General features: G+C 45.6%; 1 protein-coding gene across 5 annotated transcripts in view; it reads right to left on the minus strand.

The window, feature by feature from the left end:
* NF2 (NF2, moesin-ezrin-radixin like (MERLIN) tumor suppressor) overlaps window positions 1-12,852 on the minus strand; it is a 63,540-nt gene extending 50,688 nt beyond the window's left edge. For 2 of the 5 annotated variants that reach the window (XM_061141576.1, XM_061141577.1), the window contains exon 1: window positions 12,413-12,849. In XM_061141576.1, coding sequence (XP_060997559.1) covers window positions 12,413-12,526 — 114 coding nt within the window. In that variant the 5' untranslated portion in view covers window positions 12,527-12,849. Of the gene's footprint in view, window positions 1-12,412 lie in introns of all 5 variants that reach the window. The other 3 variants (XM_061141579.1, XM_061141578.1, XM_061141575.1) reach the window with 2 other exon arrangements.
* Window positions 12,853-17,367: the final 4,515 nt, after the last annotated feature.

The raw sequence follows: 17,367 nt of genomic DNA on the forward strand, positions 1-17,367 counted from the left end.
GCCAGGGCTCAGGACGCCTGCCGCGTGTTTGCCATGGTTTCGGGAACACAGAGCCAGAGGGCTGTAACCGCTCTCAATGCTCATCCTTAAGCCACGGCTGACCTACAAGAACCAATTCAGAGAACAGTTGACAATTTAAGACGTTTCCATACCAGATCCAAACCTAAGTACAACTAACTTTTATTTGTCTGTTTTGGAAAAAAAAAAAAAAAAACAGATGCCAGGGACTTCCCTGCTGGTCTAGTGGTTAAGATTCTGAGCTCCCAATGCAGAGGGCTTGGGTTCAATCCCTGGTCAGGGAACTAGATCCCACACGCTGCAACCAAGAACTCACATGGAGCAACTAGGACCCAGCATTGCCAAATAAATAAATATTAAAATAAAAAAAGTCCAACACCTCTGTTGAGCAGATGTACACAGTGTTAAAAGTTATAAAGATGATTTTGCTGCACCGTAGTGAATAATGAGTTCCATTAAAATCTTTTCTGGTTTGTAGACTTCCCTGGTGGTCCAGTGGTTAAGACTCCATGCTCCCAAAGCAGGAGGCATAGGTTCAATCCCTGGTCAGGGAACCAAGACCCCACATGCCATACATATGGTCTGGCAAAAAAAAAAAAAAAAAAAAAAAACCACCACCAGGCTTGTGTCTTATGTCTGTGTTCCCTATCATGGTGAGGACACATCACTCCCCCTTTTTTGCGATGTCTCAAAAAATACTTTATTTTTAAAGAGATGATTTTGCCCAACTGTAGGCTAATGTGTTTTGAGCAGATCTAAGCTGGGCTTCCCTGGTGGCTCAGTGGTAAAGAATCCACCTGCCAATGCAGGAGACTCAAGAGACCTGGGTTCAGTCCCTGGGTCAGGAAGACGCCCTGGAGGAAGAAATGGCAACCCACTCCAGTATTCTTGCCTGGGAACTCCCATGCACAGAGGAGCTTGGCAGGCTACAGTCCATGGGGTCACAAAAGAGTCAGACATGACTTAGTGACTAAACAACAACAAAGCTAGGCTAGGCTAAGCTATGATTCCCTAGGCTGGGTTAATTAAATGCATCCTCAACTATGATATTTTCCACTTGTTGTTCAGTCACTGAGTCGTGTCTGACTCTTTGCAACCCCATGGACTATAGCATGCCAAATTCCTTTGTCCTCCACTATCTCCTAGAGTTTGCTGAAATTCATGTCCATTGAGTTAGTGATGCTATCTAACCATCTCATCCTCTGCTGTCCCCTTCTCCTTTTGCATTCCATCTTTCCAAGCAGCAGGGTCTTTGCCAATGAGTTGGCTAGGACACACCACTCCTACTCAGTCATTATTTTTGAGGGAAAAGCGGAAACAGGATTTTAGCCAAAAAACAATCATATCTTTGCTCCATACCAATCACGACCCCCAAATCCCTTATCTTGATCTGCGCAAAATTACGCAAACCTGAAACCACCCTTATACAAAACAAACATTTCAGCTGCAATCTTGCCGTGTCAGTTTCTGCCATAATCAACCGCAGCAAGTAATCTTCCTCTCCCCGTCCTCCCATCATTGCTGTTAATATGCCCAATCTATCTAAATTATTGGTTTCAAGGCCCTCCACCAATTACCTCCTCTCTCCTCCAACCAACTGCCCTGCCTTGTTACAAGGCAGCCCGTGTCCTCCCAGCTCAGCACAACCATATACTTCCATTTTCCCACAGTCAGACCTTTCTTAGGTCCCTTCCTTATCTCATCAGTCTCCTTGCCCAGCATATAACACCAGACACGTGAGTTAATATGCACTTTTGTTGTTTTAGTCGTGAAGTTGTGTCCGACTCTTTTGAGGTTGTGTGGACTGTAGCCTGCCATGCTCCTCTATCCATGGTATGGGAAAAAAAAAAAAAGAATACTGGGATGGGTTGCCATTTCCCTCTCCAGGGTATCTTCCTGAATCAGGGATGGAACCTGTGTCTCCTACATTACAGGTGGATTCTTTACCACTGAGCCACTTGGGAAATCCAATATGCACTTTACATACATGGAAAAATTGGGTTATCTGTCTTTCCCCAAGATTCCTGTCTTTCCTATAGTTCTGCAGATCATAAACTCCTTGAAGGCAAGAGCTAACACACACTCTCTCTCTCTCTCTCTCTCTCTCTCTCTCTCTGGACCCAAGCAAGTACTGCATAATCAATTTGTGGCCACTTCACAAACACTAGTGGTTGGCTGATGATGTTGATATAATGATGATAACACCTGGATCAGGCTTCTGAGCAGAAAACCTTCTAGGTAATGACTGCAATGAAGCAAGAATTTATGACGCTCCTTATTAAAATTCTAATTGCATAATTGGGCCTGAAGGTATAAATCTCTCTGCCCGCCTTTGGTGACACGTACTGATCTCTCTCTAAAAATACCTCAAAGAGCCAACCAAGAAAAATTTCCTCAGATACAAGAGACCAGTAGGAAACAGATCACAGCACCTTAGGGAGCTGCAGAAATGTTTTAAACTAGAAGAAGTCTTTCCAAACAAAATGAATTATGGGTTTTTTTTTGGGGGGGGTGCGGATTGCGGGGACAACAGTCCTTAAGTTTGCAGCTTCTCGCATGTCTCCTGCTTTAGTGGAGACAGGTTCTGGCAGCAGCTGTGAGCCCAGAGAGCGAAGCCAAGTCCTAAACCGCCCCTTCTGGGAGACTGCCCCTTCTGGGAGACTTCCTAGCTGTCCAGTGGTTAAGACTATGAGCTGTCAATGCAGGGGGTGCAGGTTCGATCCCTGGTTGGGGAACTAGGATCCCACACGTTGCGCGGCCCAGCCAAAAGATATTTAAAACAAAAACAAACCAAAACTCTGCCCTCAACGACCCACAACCGTGGGTGAGCCACTTGGCTCAACTGGCCCTTGGTTTCTCCATCTGTCAATCTCTCATGGCCCCAATGCAAGGCTTAGATTTTTATGATGCCATGAAAAAAGAGGGCTTGAAGCTTTGAAAGCCGGCTGACAGATGACAAAGCAAAAAGAATCAGTAGTTTATATACTATAAAAGCAGTACAGTCCTCCCAAAGCGAAGAAGACAGTCTCTGTCTTTGGAATTTAGCTCACAACATGAGGGCAATCACAGCCTTGTCAAACAACTATAAAACACCCAAACCTGCTGTGCTGGGAAAGTCACTTAACCTCTCTGGGTCTCGGCTTCCACAATCGTCAAGTGGGCTTTCAGGATTAACACCCCCCGAGTCTACGAGATTCAGACGGTTTTGTGTAAACCGTGGAGTACTTCTTTCGCTACTATAATAAATTTTCTTTTAATCCTTTAACATTCCATTCTGTATCTTAAAATCATTTTCAGGGATGTCAATGACACTTAACAGTTAATTTCAGTGCTCTTGCTACATTCTTTTCCCTTACTCAGGTTCTGTCATTGCGATCATGTTCATTACTCCTAATAATCAGGGGTTGTCTTATAATAATGAACTCGCTAGTGTAACAAAAACTGTGATTATCATGCTAATGAAAAATAGAAGCTTTTTAGCACCAAGGTTGCTGTTGATATTCAGCAATTATCAATGATTGCAAATGTTTCGAACAACCGAGAATAAGAACTCTATGGAGAGCTATGAATAGGAAACAAGAGTAAATTCAATGCCAGTGGCACAAAGCTCAATTTCAAATGCCTAAACATGAAGTAAGATGAACAGACTCTGAAACATCGCCCATGACAAGCATTACTCAACTCATACCCTGGTCTCTGCGGAAATTGTAGTTTATATTTAAAATTGTGCTTCTTCAAAAAAAAAAAGAAAGAAAAAAAAAGCTATCAGCACGAGAGCTAAAGCATTATGTGTTTATGCAAACCACCTCATGTAGAACCCAGACCGTAGCCTGGAAAGAACATTTAGACGTTCTGTTTCTGGCTTGATCTCTTGATTAGGGTTCACAGTCATTAGTCCTGGAGAAGGAAATGGCACCCCACTCCAGTCTTCTTGCCTGGAGAAGTCCATGGACAGAGGAGCCTGGAGGGCTACAGTCCATGGGGTTGCAAAGAGTCCGACACGGCTGAAGCAACTTAGCATGCACGCACAGTAATCAAGGAGAATGACACTGATTTTTAAAAAGGGTGGGAGGCATCGGTGCGAGTGAGTAGGACTGGTTAAAAAAAAGTCTGCAGGTAGATGAGAACTACTGTAGGCTGAAGTCTTTTTAAACTTATTTATGAGACTGCTTTAATCACAGATCAATAGGAGTAGGATACTAGATAGAAACACGATTGGTGAATTTAAAACCACAGATCAGTTCAGATAAGTTCAGTAATGATTCCAGGCTTCAGTTTTAAGTTTTACTTGAAAGTCAAATTTCTAACTGTGGTGCTGGAGAAGACTCTGGAGAGACTCTCGGACAGCAAGGAGATCCAACCAGTCCATCCTAAAGAATCGCCCCTGAATAGTCACTGGAAGGACTGATGCTGAAGCTGAAGCTCCAATACTCTGGCCACCTGATGGGAAGAACTGACTCACTGGAAAAGACCCTGATGCTGGGAAAGATTGAGGGCAGGATGAGAAGGGGACAGAGGATGAGCTGGTTGGATGGCATCACTGACTCAACGGACATGAGTTTGAGCAAACTCCGAGAGATAGTGGAGGACAGGGAAACTGGCGTGCTGCAGTCCATGGGGTTGCAAAGAGTCGGACATGCCTTAGCGACTGAACAAAACAACAACAAATTATCAAAACTACTAAAACCAGGAGACTAAAGCTGGCAAGGTGGATGGGAAAGTCAGAAGTAATGTAACTCACTAACGGAAAGTTGTGAATTTTCCAAGCAAGGTTCAAATTTGGCAAAGCAGCAGAAAAGAACAGTAGGGAGACTCGGGAAGAGGAAAAAGGCCCCATTTCTTTGGAAACGATGTGCTCTGACTCCACCTAGTGGGGCCCAAGGATTCCTGAACTAGATTCCTAAGCGCCTCAACGCGGCACAGGTGACTGAAGATCTGATTAAAAGGTTTTTTTCCCCTGCGGTCAGCACTAAATTAGTAATAAATTTTGCTTGCTAAAAATGTACTAAAACATGTGGACTCAGAATCTAAATCAGACAAAGCACAGGCAGGAGGATGGAACACATCATCCTGTAACAAACCAGAGAAGCCTCGTCACCAGCTGGCTAAAAAAATGATTAGCAGCTCGGAGAAAACTCAGTTCTGGGTTTTTAAGACAGCAAATACTTTAACTTATGAAATTAGGAATAAACAAGTACCAAAAATGTTCTTGGATAAGAACGCAAAACTAGCATGAATAACTGGAGAAAAACAAAAGAGAAAAATTCCAAGATGACACATAGGGAACAAAGGAATGGAGGATAATTAAGCATGGCAGAAGAGTCCTACTGTCATCGTGGACATCAAGCTAAATAGAGACCAATCACAGAGCACATTACAAAAAAAGATCCTTAAGTATATGGCATAGAGCTCACTATATTTAGACTAACTGTAGAGTCTAGAAGGTCTACAATTACCAAGGCATGGATAACTTGAAGAAGATTCAGAGAAAATGAAGGAGGTGACTCAAGGAGGAAATTCACAGTGCCTCTAGCATGAGACCTTTCCTCTTTATTCCCACACTCCTGACTCGAGATGACAGAAAACGCTAATGTTTGGGCTTCCCTGGTGGCCAGCCGATGCAGGAGACAAGGGTTTGATCCCTGATCCGGGAAGACCCCACATGCCTCAGAGCAACTTAAGCCCATGCACCACTACTGAGCCTGCGCTCTAGAGCTGCGATTACTGAAGCCTGAGCACCTAGAGCCCATCTCTGCAACAAGAGAAGTCACCTCAACGAAAAGCCTGCGCGTCGCAACGAGAGAACAGCCCCTGCTCACCACAACTGGAGAAAAGCCAGAGCTGCAATGATGACCCAGCACAGCCAAAAATACATACAATGAAAAATATATATATGTTTGAATGTTAAATTAAAAAAAGCTGAAGAAGCTAATGTTTACCAAGTACTTACTATGGTCAGTGCCTGGGCTAAATGCCTATGAAGGTCTACCTTATTCATGCCTTAAAACAATCCTATAAAAAAATACTATTATTCTCATCTTACAACCGAGGTTTAGAGAGGTAAATCCAATCACTCAGGGAGTAGGAGGCAGTGGCAGGGCTTCCTTCCACCCGAGCCAATTTGCCACTTCTACCAGGATGCTGGCTCTTTTCCCTGAGCAGTATCTATCCGGCCCTCTAGCAGATTTTTCTCATACCTGCATGCTCAAATCCTGACATGACTTCCTACCTAAGAAGGAAATAAGAAACAGAGAGTTGTGTGATGAGCTTCTTCTGCCCACATCACCTAAAATAGGATGTGCAGCTGAGGGCCTTGGAAATCGAGTTCCTCCCTGTTTTACAGCTAAAGAACTGAAGCCTGGGAGGAAAAAAAAAAAAAAGAGAGAGAGAGAGAGAGAGATGTACCCAAGGTCACAGAAGAGCTCCGCTGAGAAGCCAGGGTTCAGACGCCAGTTTGAACTCCCTCCTGGAAGACAATCACTGGCCTCAATCTTGGGGTGTCTAGGATTTAACATCTTACTGGAATCACCAGAGTTGTTCTTTTGGTTTTCCCGTTTTGAAAGTTCCACCTGTTAGGTGTATGTCCACTTGTATGATGGGATGATCTGTAATGTTGGTATCTAACTCAATTGTAATTCCACATGGGTATGTGGAAACGTTTGGGAAGCCAACCAACAGGACAAGGAGGCTTTGTTTTCGATATAAGATGATGGTATTAGGCTCTCTCACAACTCAATTTCGAGAAATTTTTCATATTTGACTCTTCTAACTGATAGATTGAATTACTAGAGTAAAATTCCAATCTAGATAAGAAATAACAGAACCGTTTAGCCTTCTGGCAAACTACGATCAGCACCCACTTTCTCAAAATGATAAATATCAAGTCTTTCAAGTGGAAAAATTCTTCAAAGCATCAAGCCAATTGTGAATGCAGCAAGCGGTGCAAGAAAGAGATTTTTGCCCCCTATCTCTGCAGCAAAAAAGTCTGAACTGATTAGCATAAGGCATCTCGATTCACATGTTAACTACCAACTGGTTGTGACATTGAGTCCTTCTTAGAAAGCCACCTACATCTGACCTCAGTGAGGCCAAGAACTCAAGTACCATCTCTCCTTTGTTTCAAAATGCATCTACAGGCTCCTTGCATTAGCATAAAAATAGAGTAGGAGAGTAAGACTAGACACTTGTGAGTTCTTGACATCACCATAAATCAAACTACTGTTACTTTCAACAGAATATTGCGCTTTTTTTTTTAAAGCATTTAAAAGAAATGTTTCCGGCTGCACCGGGTCTTCCTTGCAGCACACAGGATCTTTAGCTGCAGCCTGTAAACTCTTAGTTGTGGCAAGTTAGGATCTAGTTCCCTGAAAAGGGATAGAATCCTGGGCCCCCCGCATCGGGAGTCACGGCAGTCAGTGCCCACGGGGACCCAAGCCTCCTGTTTCAGGATGACTGGAGTCCCGTCCTTCCCGCCCAGCACTAAGCATTCCATGCGTCCTTACAACAATCTCGCAGGGTCAGTAATATTAGTTCCATTGTACTGATGTGCAAACTGAGGTCTGGAGTTTGAGTATCGTATCCAAGCTGTAAGCAGTGTGGCTGGAATTCAAGCGGGTGTGTGTCTTGTTTCAAAGTCCGCACTTTCTACCACTGCTTTGTTCGTTTAGTGTGGCTTCCCCGGTGGATCAGGCAGTAAGGAATCTGCCTGCAATGCGGGAGCCCAGGCTTGATCCCGGGGTCGGGAAGATCCCCTGGAGGAGGAAAAGGCAACTCACTCCAGTATCCTTGTCTGAAGAATTCCATGGACAGAGGAGCCTGGTGGGCTACAGTCCATGTGGTCACAAAGAGTCAGACACGACTGAGTGACTAACACATTGGACCAGCAGCACTGGCATCACTTGACAGTCTGTGAAAAATGCCTAATTCTCAGGACTTCCCCGGTGGTCCAGTGGCTGAAACTCTGCAGGCTTCTCATTGGCGTGGCTTCTCTTGTACAGCACGGGTTCTACGGCTCGCAGGCCCAGTAATTTTGGCGCTCGGGCTTAGTTACCCGGTGCCACGCGGGATCTTAGTTCCAGGGCCAGGGATCGAACCTGTGTCCCCTGCACTGGAAGGCGGATTCTCATCCACTGGACCACCGGGAGGTCCCTGAAGACTTTTTTTGTTGTCATAACTCGGGCAAGGCAGGTGTGCTACTGTCTTCTGGGGGGCAGAAGCCAGAGATGCTATCTATACGCCACACAGTGCACGGCACAGACCCCACCACAAAGAACGCTCTAGCCAAAAGGCCAATAGTGCCAAGGTTGAGAAACCCTGAGATTACCGCTAGTATTGTCCATCCTCTTTGGGCCTGGGGTCTGTGTAAAGAAGAAAAACTGACAGCTTTTCACTGCAAAATTATGACTGAAGGAATGTCACTAAAAATTTCTGTCCCTGTGGGTCAGGCTCTCGTAACAGGTACCAAACAGTAACTTCAATCAGGAGTCAGTAAACTATGGCTCACATGACAAGTCCAACCCACTGACTATTTCTGTGCAGTCTGAGAGCTAAGAACGAGTTTTACATTTTTAAGTGATTGAAAAAAAATGTAATAACATTTCCTCACTTGTTAAAATTATATGAAACTAAAATCTCAATGTCCATCAAGAAAATTTCATTGGAAAAAAAGCCATATCCATTATTTTTCATTTCAAGAAAGGCTGCCCTTTTTTTCCCTTCCCCCACCACGCTGCTCGGCATGGCATGCAGGATCTTAGTTCCCCAACCAGGAATCAAACCTGTGTCCCCTGCAGTGGAAGCTGGGAGTCTTAACCACTGGACCACCAGGGAAGTCCCAGACTATCAGTTTTACACTTCTTTTGTTATATTTATTCCTAAATATTTTATACTTTAAAATATATATTTATGTATTTATTTGGCTGTACCCAGTCTTTGTTGTGGCAAGTGGGATCTAGTTCCCTGACCATGGATCGAACATGGGCCCCTACACTGGGAGCATGATGTCTTAGCCGTTGGACCACCAGGGAAGTCCCTATTTTATATTTTTTGATGCTATTATAAATAGCATTTCTTAATTTCATTTTCAGATTGTTCATTGCAGACGTACAGAATTACATTTAATTTTTTAAATGCAGAATTTCCATATCATTTTTACTTTTATTTTTCAATTAATTAATTTATTTGGCTACATTGGGTCTTATTTGCAGCACATGGGATCTTTGTTGTGTCATGCGTTTCTGTTATAGGTCCAACAGTATATTATATACAAATAGCATTGTATATTATATACAAAATTACTTTTTACAATTGCATCTCATGTCACTGAAAAGTAGAAAGGAGAAAAATATATTTATACTGTCTTTTATAATTCTTTAATTACCTTTACGGGTGCTCCTTGATGTCTTTCATTTGGATTTGAATTACTATCTTTTATTATTGCTATCTTCAACTACTTGCTTTCAGCCTGAAGAACTTCCTTTAATATTTCTTGTAAGGTGGGTCTCAAAACAACAAATTCTGGTTTTGTTTATCTGGAAAAGTCTTTAACTTTACTTTTGAAAGGTCCATTTCATTTATAACCAGCTATGTTGGATATAGAATTCCTAGTTTACAAGCTTTTTTCTTTGAGTACTTGAAACGTTATACCACTGCCTCTGGCCTCCATAGCTTCTGCTGAGAAGTTAGCTGTTAATCTTACTGGGGTTCCCTTAAAAGTGCCAAGTCGTTTTTCTCTTGCTGCTTTCAGGATCTTCTCCTTGTCTGACTTTCAGCATTTTCACCATGATGTGTCTGTGAATCTCTGTATTTGTCCTCCTTGGAGGTCACTGAGCTTCTTGAATATACTGGTTATTCTTTTTCAATTAATTTAGGAAGTTTCAGCCAATTTGGGGGGAATATTTTTTCTCACTCATCTCCTTCTAGTAGTTGCATTACATATATGTTGATGCACTGAATGATCCTCACGTTTCTCTGAGGCTCAGTACATTTTTCTTCATTCTTTTTCTCTTTACTCTTCAGCTTCCATAATCTCCATCAATCAATCTTCAAGTATACTAAGTATTTCCTCTGCCAGTTGGAATGTACTTTAAGCCCCTCTAATGAATTTATTTCAGTCATTGTATTTCCCAACTCCAGGATTTTAATTTGGCTCTTTTCATAATTCCTGTCTCTTCTATTGGGCTTCCCTGGTGGCTCAGTGGTAAAGAATCTGCCTGCCAATGCAGGAGACCTGGGTTTGATCCCTGGGCCGGGAAGATCCCCTGGAGAAGGAAATGGCAACCCACTCCAGTATTCTCGCCTGGGAAATGCCATGGACAGAGGAGCCTGGCGGGCTAATAGTCCATGGGGTCGCAAAAAGAGTCAGTCAGTCACGAATTAGCCACTAAACAACAACAACAATCTATTAATATTCTCTAGTTGATGCAAAAATATCATTATACCTTTAATCATGTTTTCCTTTAGTTCTGTGGACATATTTATAGCACCTCTAGGGAGTGGTTCTCCACCCTCACCCTGGGCATGTTGTTATTTGCTTGCTGTTGAGTAACAGCCTGGACTGTTCTAATGAAATCTATTTCCTTCTCATGGTGTTAAAGCCTATGTTGTTGCTCCTCAGGGAGCCATATCTTTGGGTTTGCCCAAAGTCACCCAAGATGACAATGGTCTTAATAGGACACACTTCCTCTCTTTCCCTGATCACACCCAACTGTTGAAAGTTAAAGTGTTAGTGGCTCAGTCATGTCCCACTCTTTATGACCCCTAGGACAGCCAGGGTCCTCTGTCCATGGGATTCTCCAGGCAAGAATACTGGACTGGGTAGCCGTTCCCTTCTCCAGGATATCTTCCCAATGCCGGGATCAAATCCAGGTCTCCCTCACTGCAAGCAGATTCTTTACCATCTGAGCCACCAGGGAAGCACCCAACTGTTACACTCCCCAACTGTGATATATTGCTCTATTATTTCCAACAATACCCTAGAGCATAACTTGTTCTACAAAGTAATCCAATCAAAAGGTGGCTCTTCTGAAAGAACCATTTCTGAGATCAGTGTCTGACATTTTTTCTGACCAGGAGGGCTCTTCCCAGCTGTCTTGCTCTCCTGCAAACTAGCTGCCTACAGTGGTATCTTCATTAAATCCACAAATCTCCTTCCAATTGCCTTTCACCAAAACCTTCACAGTTCTAGAGAGCACCCTTAGGCATAAATACTGCAGTCTCTACTGCAAATGAAGTCAATGCTTTTGGGAAGAGATTAGAAGCTAAGGGTTTTAAAGCCTGCTTCTCCCTCCAGGCAAAATCTCTGAGCTCTTGATAGAAGTTCGCAGGGGTGAGTTTGAAGTCATCTCAGTTTGTCTCTCTTGGTTGGTACCACCCATGGGGATAGAACCACTGGGAATCCAGTTTTCTCAGTGAGCAACACCCAGAGTACACAGGCCTGAGCCTCAGTATCAAGCAGCCTTGGGCAGGAGAAGCTCTAAAGTAATGCTCCTCTGGGAAGAAAGCTGTCGGACTGGGAGCTAGGGAGTGGAGGGAGCCCAGTGTCCTGGGTTGCAGCTGTCCAGAGCTGAGAGCAGGAGGGTGGCAGTGGTCTTGGTTCAAATATTAATACCACAAACTCCTGCGACTTTCCCTGTGGTCCAGTGGTTAAGACTCTACTCTTTCACTGTAGGGGGCGTGGACTCCCAGTTGGGGAACTAAGATAAGGCATGCCTCCCGGCCAAAACAAAAACAAATACCACAAACTCTTGCCTTTCTTACCGAATTTTCATAGATTTTCTTGAGTGGATGTTTTTTCACTTGATGCTTGCTTGCCCTTAGGACAATTTCCAGAGGGGTTAAACTGAGTTGTTTGGAGAATTAAGTGAATGAATGTCAGACACTTAAGTATTCAATAAACGAGACCTGTTACAGGACAGAAACTGTATGGAAAGTTTAAGATACCATCACTTTCCTCAAAGAATTTTCTCTAGAAAAGTTAGGCTGTGAAAAAGGGAAACAATACAGACTTTCCCAATGAGATGCAACTTTTAACACCTATGGTTTATTATATCATCTTATAAAGTTGAAACTCTAAAGAGCCGGAGCTTAAGCGTGACACTGAGAACTAGAATTCGCTACCACGGATGCTTTCAGACTTATGCAGTTGCAATGAATGAAAACCTTCAGGAAGTGCTTCCAAACCCGAAAGCCCCATTGAAAAAAAGCAGTAATTATTTCTAACGTGAGGATTTGGGCCTAAATGGCCCCTTCCGGATCTGGCCGACTCTATATTTTCCCAGAGATGATATACACAGAATCCCGAAGCTTCCACCTTGACTGTCACCCCGGCAAGGGCGCCCGGGTCGGTGCCGTACCCAAACCACTGCCGGATCCCAAAGGGCTGCCGTCCAGTTACCTCGCAATTGAACTCCATCTCCGCGTCCATGGTGACGATCCGCACGGTGAATGTCTTAGGCTGCTTCCTCTTGAGCGAGCTGAAGCTCATTCGGGAAGCGATGGCCCCGGCCATGGCGCGGGGCTCAGGCGCAGGACCCTCGCGCCCCGAGGCCTGCGCTCGGGACCTTTTAGCCTCCCTGGAGGAGGCGCACAGGCCTCAGGGCCACCATGGTGGCCGGCCGGCCGGCCCGGGAGATGTCTGAGCGGCGCGGGCCCCCAGCGGCCAGCATGGGCCGCGAGGACCCTGCCCAGGAACGGAAAGGGGAGTCCCGGGGGCGGACCCTGACGGCCCCGGGCAAGGATCGCGATCGGGGACCGACGGGGCGGGCACGGCCCGGCTCTCCGGGACTCGGGCCGGGGACGCTGGGAACGCCCGCGGACGGGGCCCCTAGACGGCGGCTGCCCAGAGCCCGCGCGCCTCTCAGCGGCCGACGGAGGTCTCAGGGCCGCGCTGCAGCCGGGCGCGCACGTGCGCGCGTGGCTGTCACCGTCCTCGCTCCGCGCGCCCGCGGGAAGCGTCCCCTCCCCGCAGCCCCCGGCCTGCTCCCCTCCCCGCCCCGCCCTCGGGTCCCCAAGATCACTACACACGACGCAACCAAACCCGGCGGCTGCCGCCCGGATACCACGGTTGGCTGAGCGCTCCGAGGGAGGCGGGACTTTCCCGCTGTGTCCCACCCTCCCCGGCAGCACTTCACCAATCGGAAGTTCAGATCTAACTGGAGGCGCGGGCCTGGGCTCGCCGTTGAGTGGCTGCGGTGGCAGTCACTCCGAACGCTTTTGTTTTGTAAGGGGTACGCCTACTCTAGCAAGACTGGTTGAGGTGGCTGAGCCCCGCCGACCCTTTCCCGGGGAAACACGTAGAGGCTGGTACCCGGGCGCGGGAGACGCGTCACCCCGTGCTCCCGTGAGGGGCTGCGCTTAAGACCAAGTCGGCGCCGTGTGTGGCGCCCCAGGGGATCGTGTTTCGGACACCGGGTGGATAAGCCTGTTGAGCCCTTAATTAGTTACGTGTGCTGACTTCTGTGTTTCTCAAACTCTCAAATCACTTGTGGAGGCCATTTAGGTAGCCAGCGCTTACCCACCCCACCCTCCCTCCTCGCCGAAATCCCTCTGCTTCTTTTTAGGAAGAAATTCTAATTATTACCGAGGGTTATCGTTGTTCAGTCGCTAAGTCGTGTCGGAGTCTTTGAGACCCTATGGAGGAAGGTGGGTAATAATTGTCCCTATCCCACGGGATTGTTGAGGCGTATAAAGCTTTAGAACGTGGCTGGTCATTTTAGGTCGAATCCTATGAAATTGCTCTTTTTGTAGATACTTTCCACCCCCCACGCAATGAAAGTATTCTCGGAGAATTCCCTGGCAGTCTAGTGGTTGAGATTATGGGCTTTCACTGTGGGAGTTCAGTACCTGGTCAGGGAACTAATATCCTGCAGGCTGCTGGGGCGTAGCCAAACTAAAGGAAAAAAGAAAGCATTTTTCATTTTTTACTGTGATTTCCAGTTTTGGATCATAAACATATATTATGTTTCAATGTCCTCAAGGGTTATATGGATGTGTGTGTGTGAGAGAGAGATGGGGAAATATAATTTTCTTAATTTAAAAAAATGTTCAATTTTAAAATGAGACTTAATGGTTGAATACCTGAATGGCTGAAGGAGACACATTCCACAAATGTTAGCCGTTAGCATCACCCCCACCCTACAGGTGAAGAAACAGAAACTCAGCATGACAGAGTTACTTGCTGGCTGTCATACACACAGTGAGAGGCAAAGCTGGAACTCAAACCCAAGCCTGTCCCCCCAGAGGCTGCAGGTCTTTTACTCTGCTCTCCTCCCCTGGCTGTTGTTGTTCAGTCGCTAAGTCGTGTCCAACGCTGTGACCCCACAGACTACAGCACACCAGGCTTCCCTGTCCTTCACTATCTCCTGGAGTTTGCTCAGATTCACATCCCTTGAGTCAGTGATGCCATCCAACCATCTCATCCTCTGCTGCCCACTTCTCCTCCTGCCCTCAACCTTTCCCAGCATCGGGATCTTTTCCAGTGAGTTGGCTGTTCACATCAGGTGGCCAAAGTATTGGTGCTTCAGCATCAGTTTTTCCAATGACTATTCAGGGTCAATTTCCTTTGGATTGACTGGTTTGATCTCCTTGCTGTCCAAGGACTCTCAAGAGTCTTCTCCAGCACCACGGTTCTAAAGCATCAGTTCTTTGGCTCTTAGCTTTCTTTATGGTCCAACTCTGACAGCTGTGCATGACTACTGGAAAAACTATTGGTGGCTTCTAAATTGCCTGTTTCAGCCCCGAGATGGTGAACTACAGTTCGAGAGCACTCAGCGGAGGCTGTTGCTATAACTATACTAATAGCATAAATTAGCTCTTCCCTGTGGGCCCCTGCGGTGCCTGTGAAGCACCCGCCAGGCCCCAGGAATCATTGGCTGGCACACCCGGCAAGGCTGCCAGGCTGCTTTGGGGGAACTTTATGTCCTGCCAACTGCTAGCAAATTTCCCCACCAAACTGATTGTTTAGGGCACTGTGGGCTTAGCGTGGGAGTGTCTTTATTTTCATTGGTTTGGTTCCTCCCTGCAGGTGGGAAAACCAGGCTGGATTCTCCTATAGGCTCCCCATAGGGACGACTAATCAGGGCTTTAACCCAGGGCCAAGATTGCTGGCGGAAAATAAGTGACTTTAGGAAGGAGTAGCATGGGGAGGTGGATCAGAGGGCAGGGATTAAAGATGACAGTAATGGCCAGTAATAGCTTATTTTTATGGAAGGCTTACTAGCTGCTAGGCGCTGGGCTAATTGGCCAAACATCCTGTTGAGATTCCTGGGGGACCTCCAGACAGATGTGTGGGTCTGGACCTGAGAAGGGAGACCAGGGGCATGAGTCAAAATAGATGTGGTAGAATATTATGCTGGCATTAAAAGTTCTCTTCACAAAGAATAAATAGAGATGTTAATAGCAGGTAGCAAATAAGGTTATGAGAAGGAAAAATTTAGGTAGGGCTCGCTGAGAAAGACTTGACATACAGACACCAGTTACTAAATATCTGTGGTGTGAATAAGGGAAGGACATAAGGAAATACGGTCTCAACCTATGGGAACAATGTTATTAGCTGCCATATATTTAAGTGCTTACATAAGGTATTTTGCGAAGTGCTATGAATTCTTTACTTCTGATCTTTATCAAAACCCAACTTGGTAGGTATATATCCCTTGTTTATATGTGAGGAAACTGGATAAGGGTGAAATGAAGTAATTTACCCCAAAGCATAATTGGTAGATTTGCAATGTGCATATAGGACTGTTTTTAATCCAGATCTCACCTGACTTACATTTTGTTCCTTCATTCTTTTAGAAGATCAGTGGTGCTCCAGGTGACATCTTTTCCCTCCACGAGGGCATTTGACAGCATCTGGAGATTTTTTTTTGGTTGTGACAACCAGGAGGTGCCAACTGTCCCCTGTATGGGAAGGTCAAGGATGTGCGACCTGGGACCTAAGACTTCTGAGGTCATAGTTGGGATGTTCCAATGTGCTACCTTAAAGCACTGAACCTGGATGAAAGCATCTGCAGATAACAGCTCCTACCTGAATAAGTGTGAGTAAGAACCTACGAGGCCTCAGGAACCTTGTAGAGAGCACCTCAGTGGTGCTCTCTCTCATTTCGGGCCCGGGGTTGAAGATCCTTGAATTTGCCCAGGCTGTCACCTGCAGTGTTGGAAGCAGGCAGACCTGAGTAGGAATTTCTACCTTACCTTGACCTTGGGCATAATTTAGCTTCTCTGAGCCTCAGTTACCTCATCTGTAAAAATGAGCATAATAATAATATGACATGTTTAAAAGCCCCTCTTAAATGGAAATTAGTATTTATTGAGTGCCCTCTGTGTCTAATGTGCTGTATAACCTTGAAAAGGTCTTTACCATTTCTGGACGTCCATTTTATCCACACTTAAAATGGGGAGAATAAGGGGACTTCCCAGTGGTTCAGTGGTTAAGAATCTGCCTTGCAATGCAGGGGAAGTGGGTTCAATCTCTGGCTGGGCAACTAACATCCCACAGGCCACGGGCAACTGAGCCCACACACCACAACTGTTGAGCCTGTGTGCTCTGGAGCCCACATCAGCTAAGACCCAACATAGCCAAATAAATAAATAATTTTTTTTAATGAGGAAAATAGAAAATGGGATTGCAAGTAGCAAAGCCTCACAGCACACATAAGTGGAACTTTAACTGGGGTTCATTTTCATATGCATGCATTTGATTTAATTCTCATGATTATGTAGGTTATTAAGCCCATTTGACTGTTAAGAAAACAGAGGGACCCAAAACTGAGTTATTGGCCAAAGACTGCACAACCAAATAGAGAAACAACCTGGATCCCAAACCCAGGTCTTTAGCCTGGGCCCCATGGACTTCCAAGGACAGCGCGCTGCAGGTTACCAGGGGTCCTGTCTACAGCAGGCCCTGAAAAGTGACTGTTTTCTGGCCTAAAATTCATGCTTATGCCTATTCATACTTATGCATGTTAATGTGTTCACCAACCTGGAAGCGCCCTAAACCCCACCCATACTTTTGGTATTTTTATGGAGGCTTTATGTAGGCATGATTCTTTATCAGCTCAGTTTCCAGCTTTCTTCCCCTTCCAGGAGGATGTGGACTGGAAAAGCTAAAAGCTTCATACTTCTAACGATGGCTTAATCTTTCTTCTAGTCTAGCCCCCGTTTAGGGGGCTTCCCTGATGGCTCAGTGGTAAAGAATCTGCCTGCAATGCAGGAGACCCAGGTTCGATTCCTGGGTGAGGAAGATCCCCTGGAGAAGGAAATGAAAACCCACTCCAGTATTCTTGCCTGGAAAATCCCATGGACAGAGGAGTCTGGGGGGCTGCAGTCCATGGGGTTGCAAAGAGTTGGACA

This window comes from Dama dama, chromosome 5 (genome assembly GCF_033118175.1).
Source record: "Dama dama isolate Ldn47 chromosome 5, ASM3311817v1, whole genome shotgun sequence".
In the NCBI taxonomy this organism is placed as follows: Eukaryota; Metazoa; Chordata; class Mammalia; order Artiodactyla; family Cervidae; genus Dama; species Dama dama.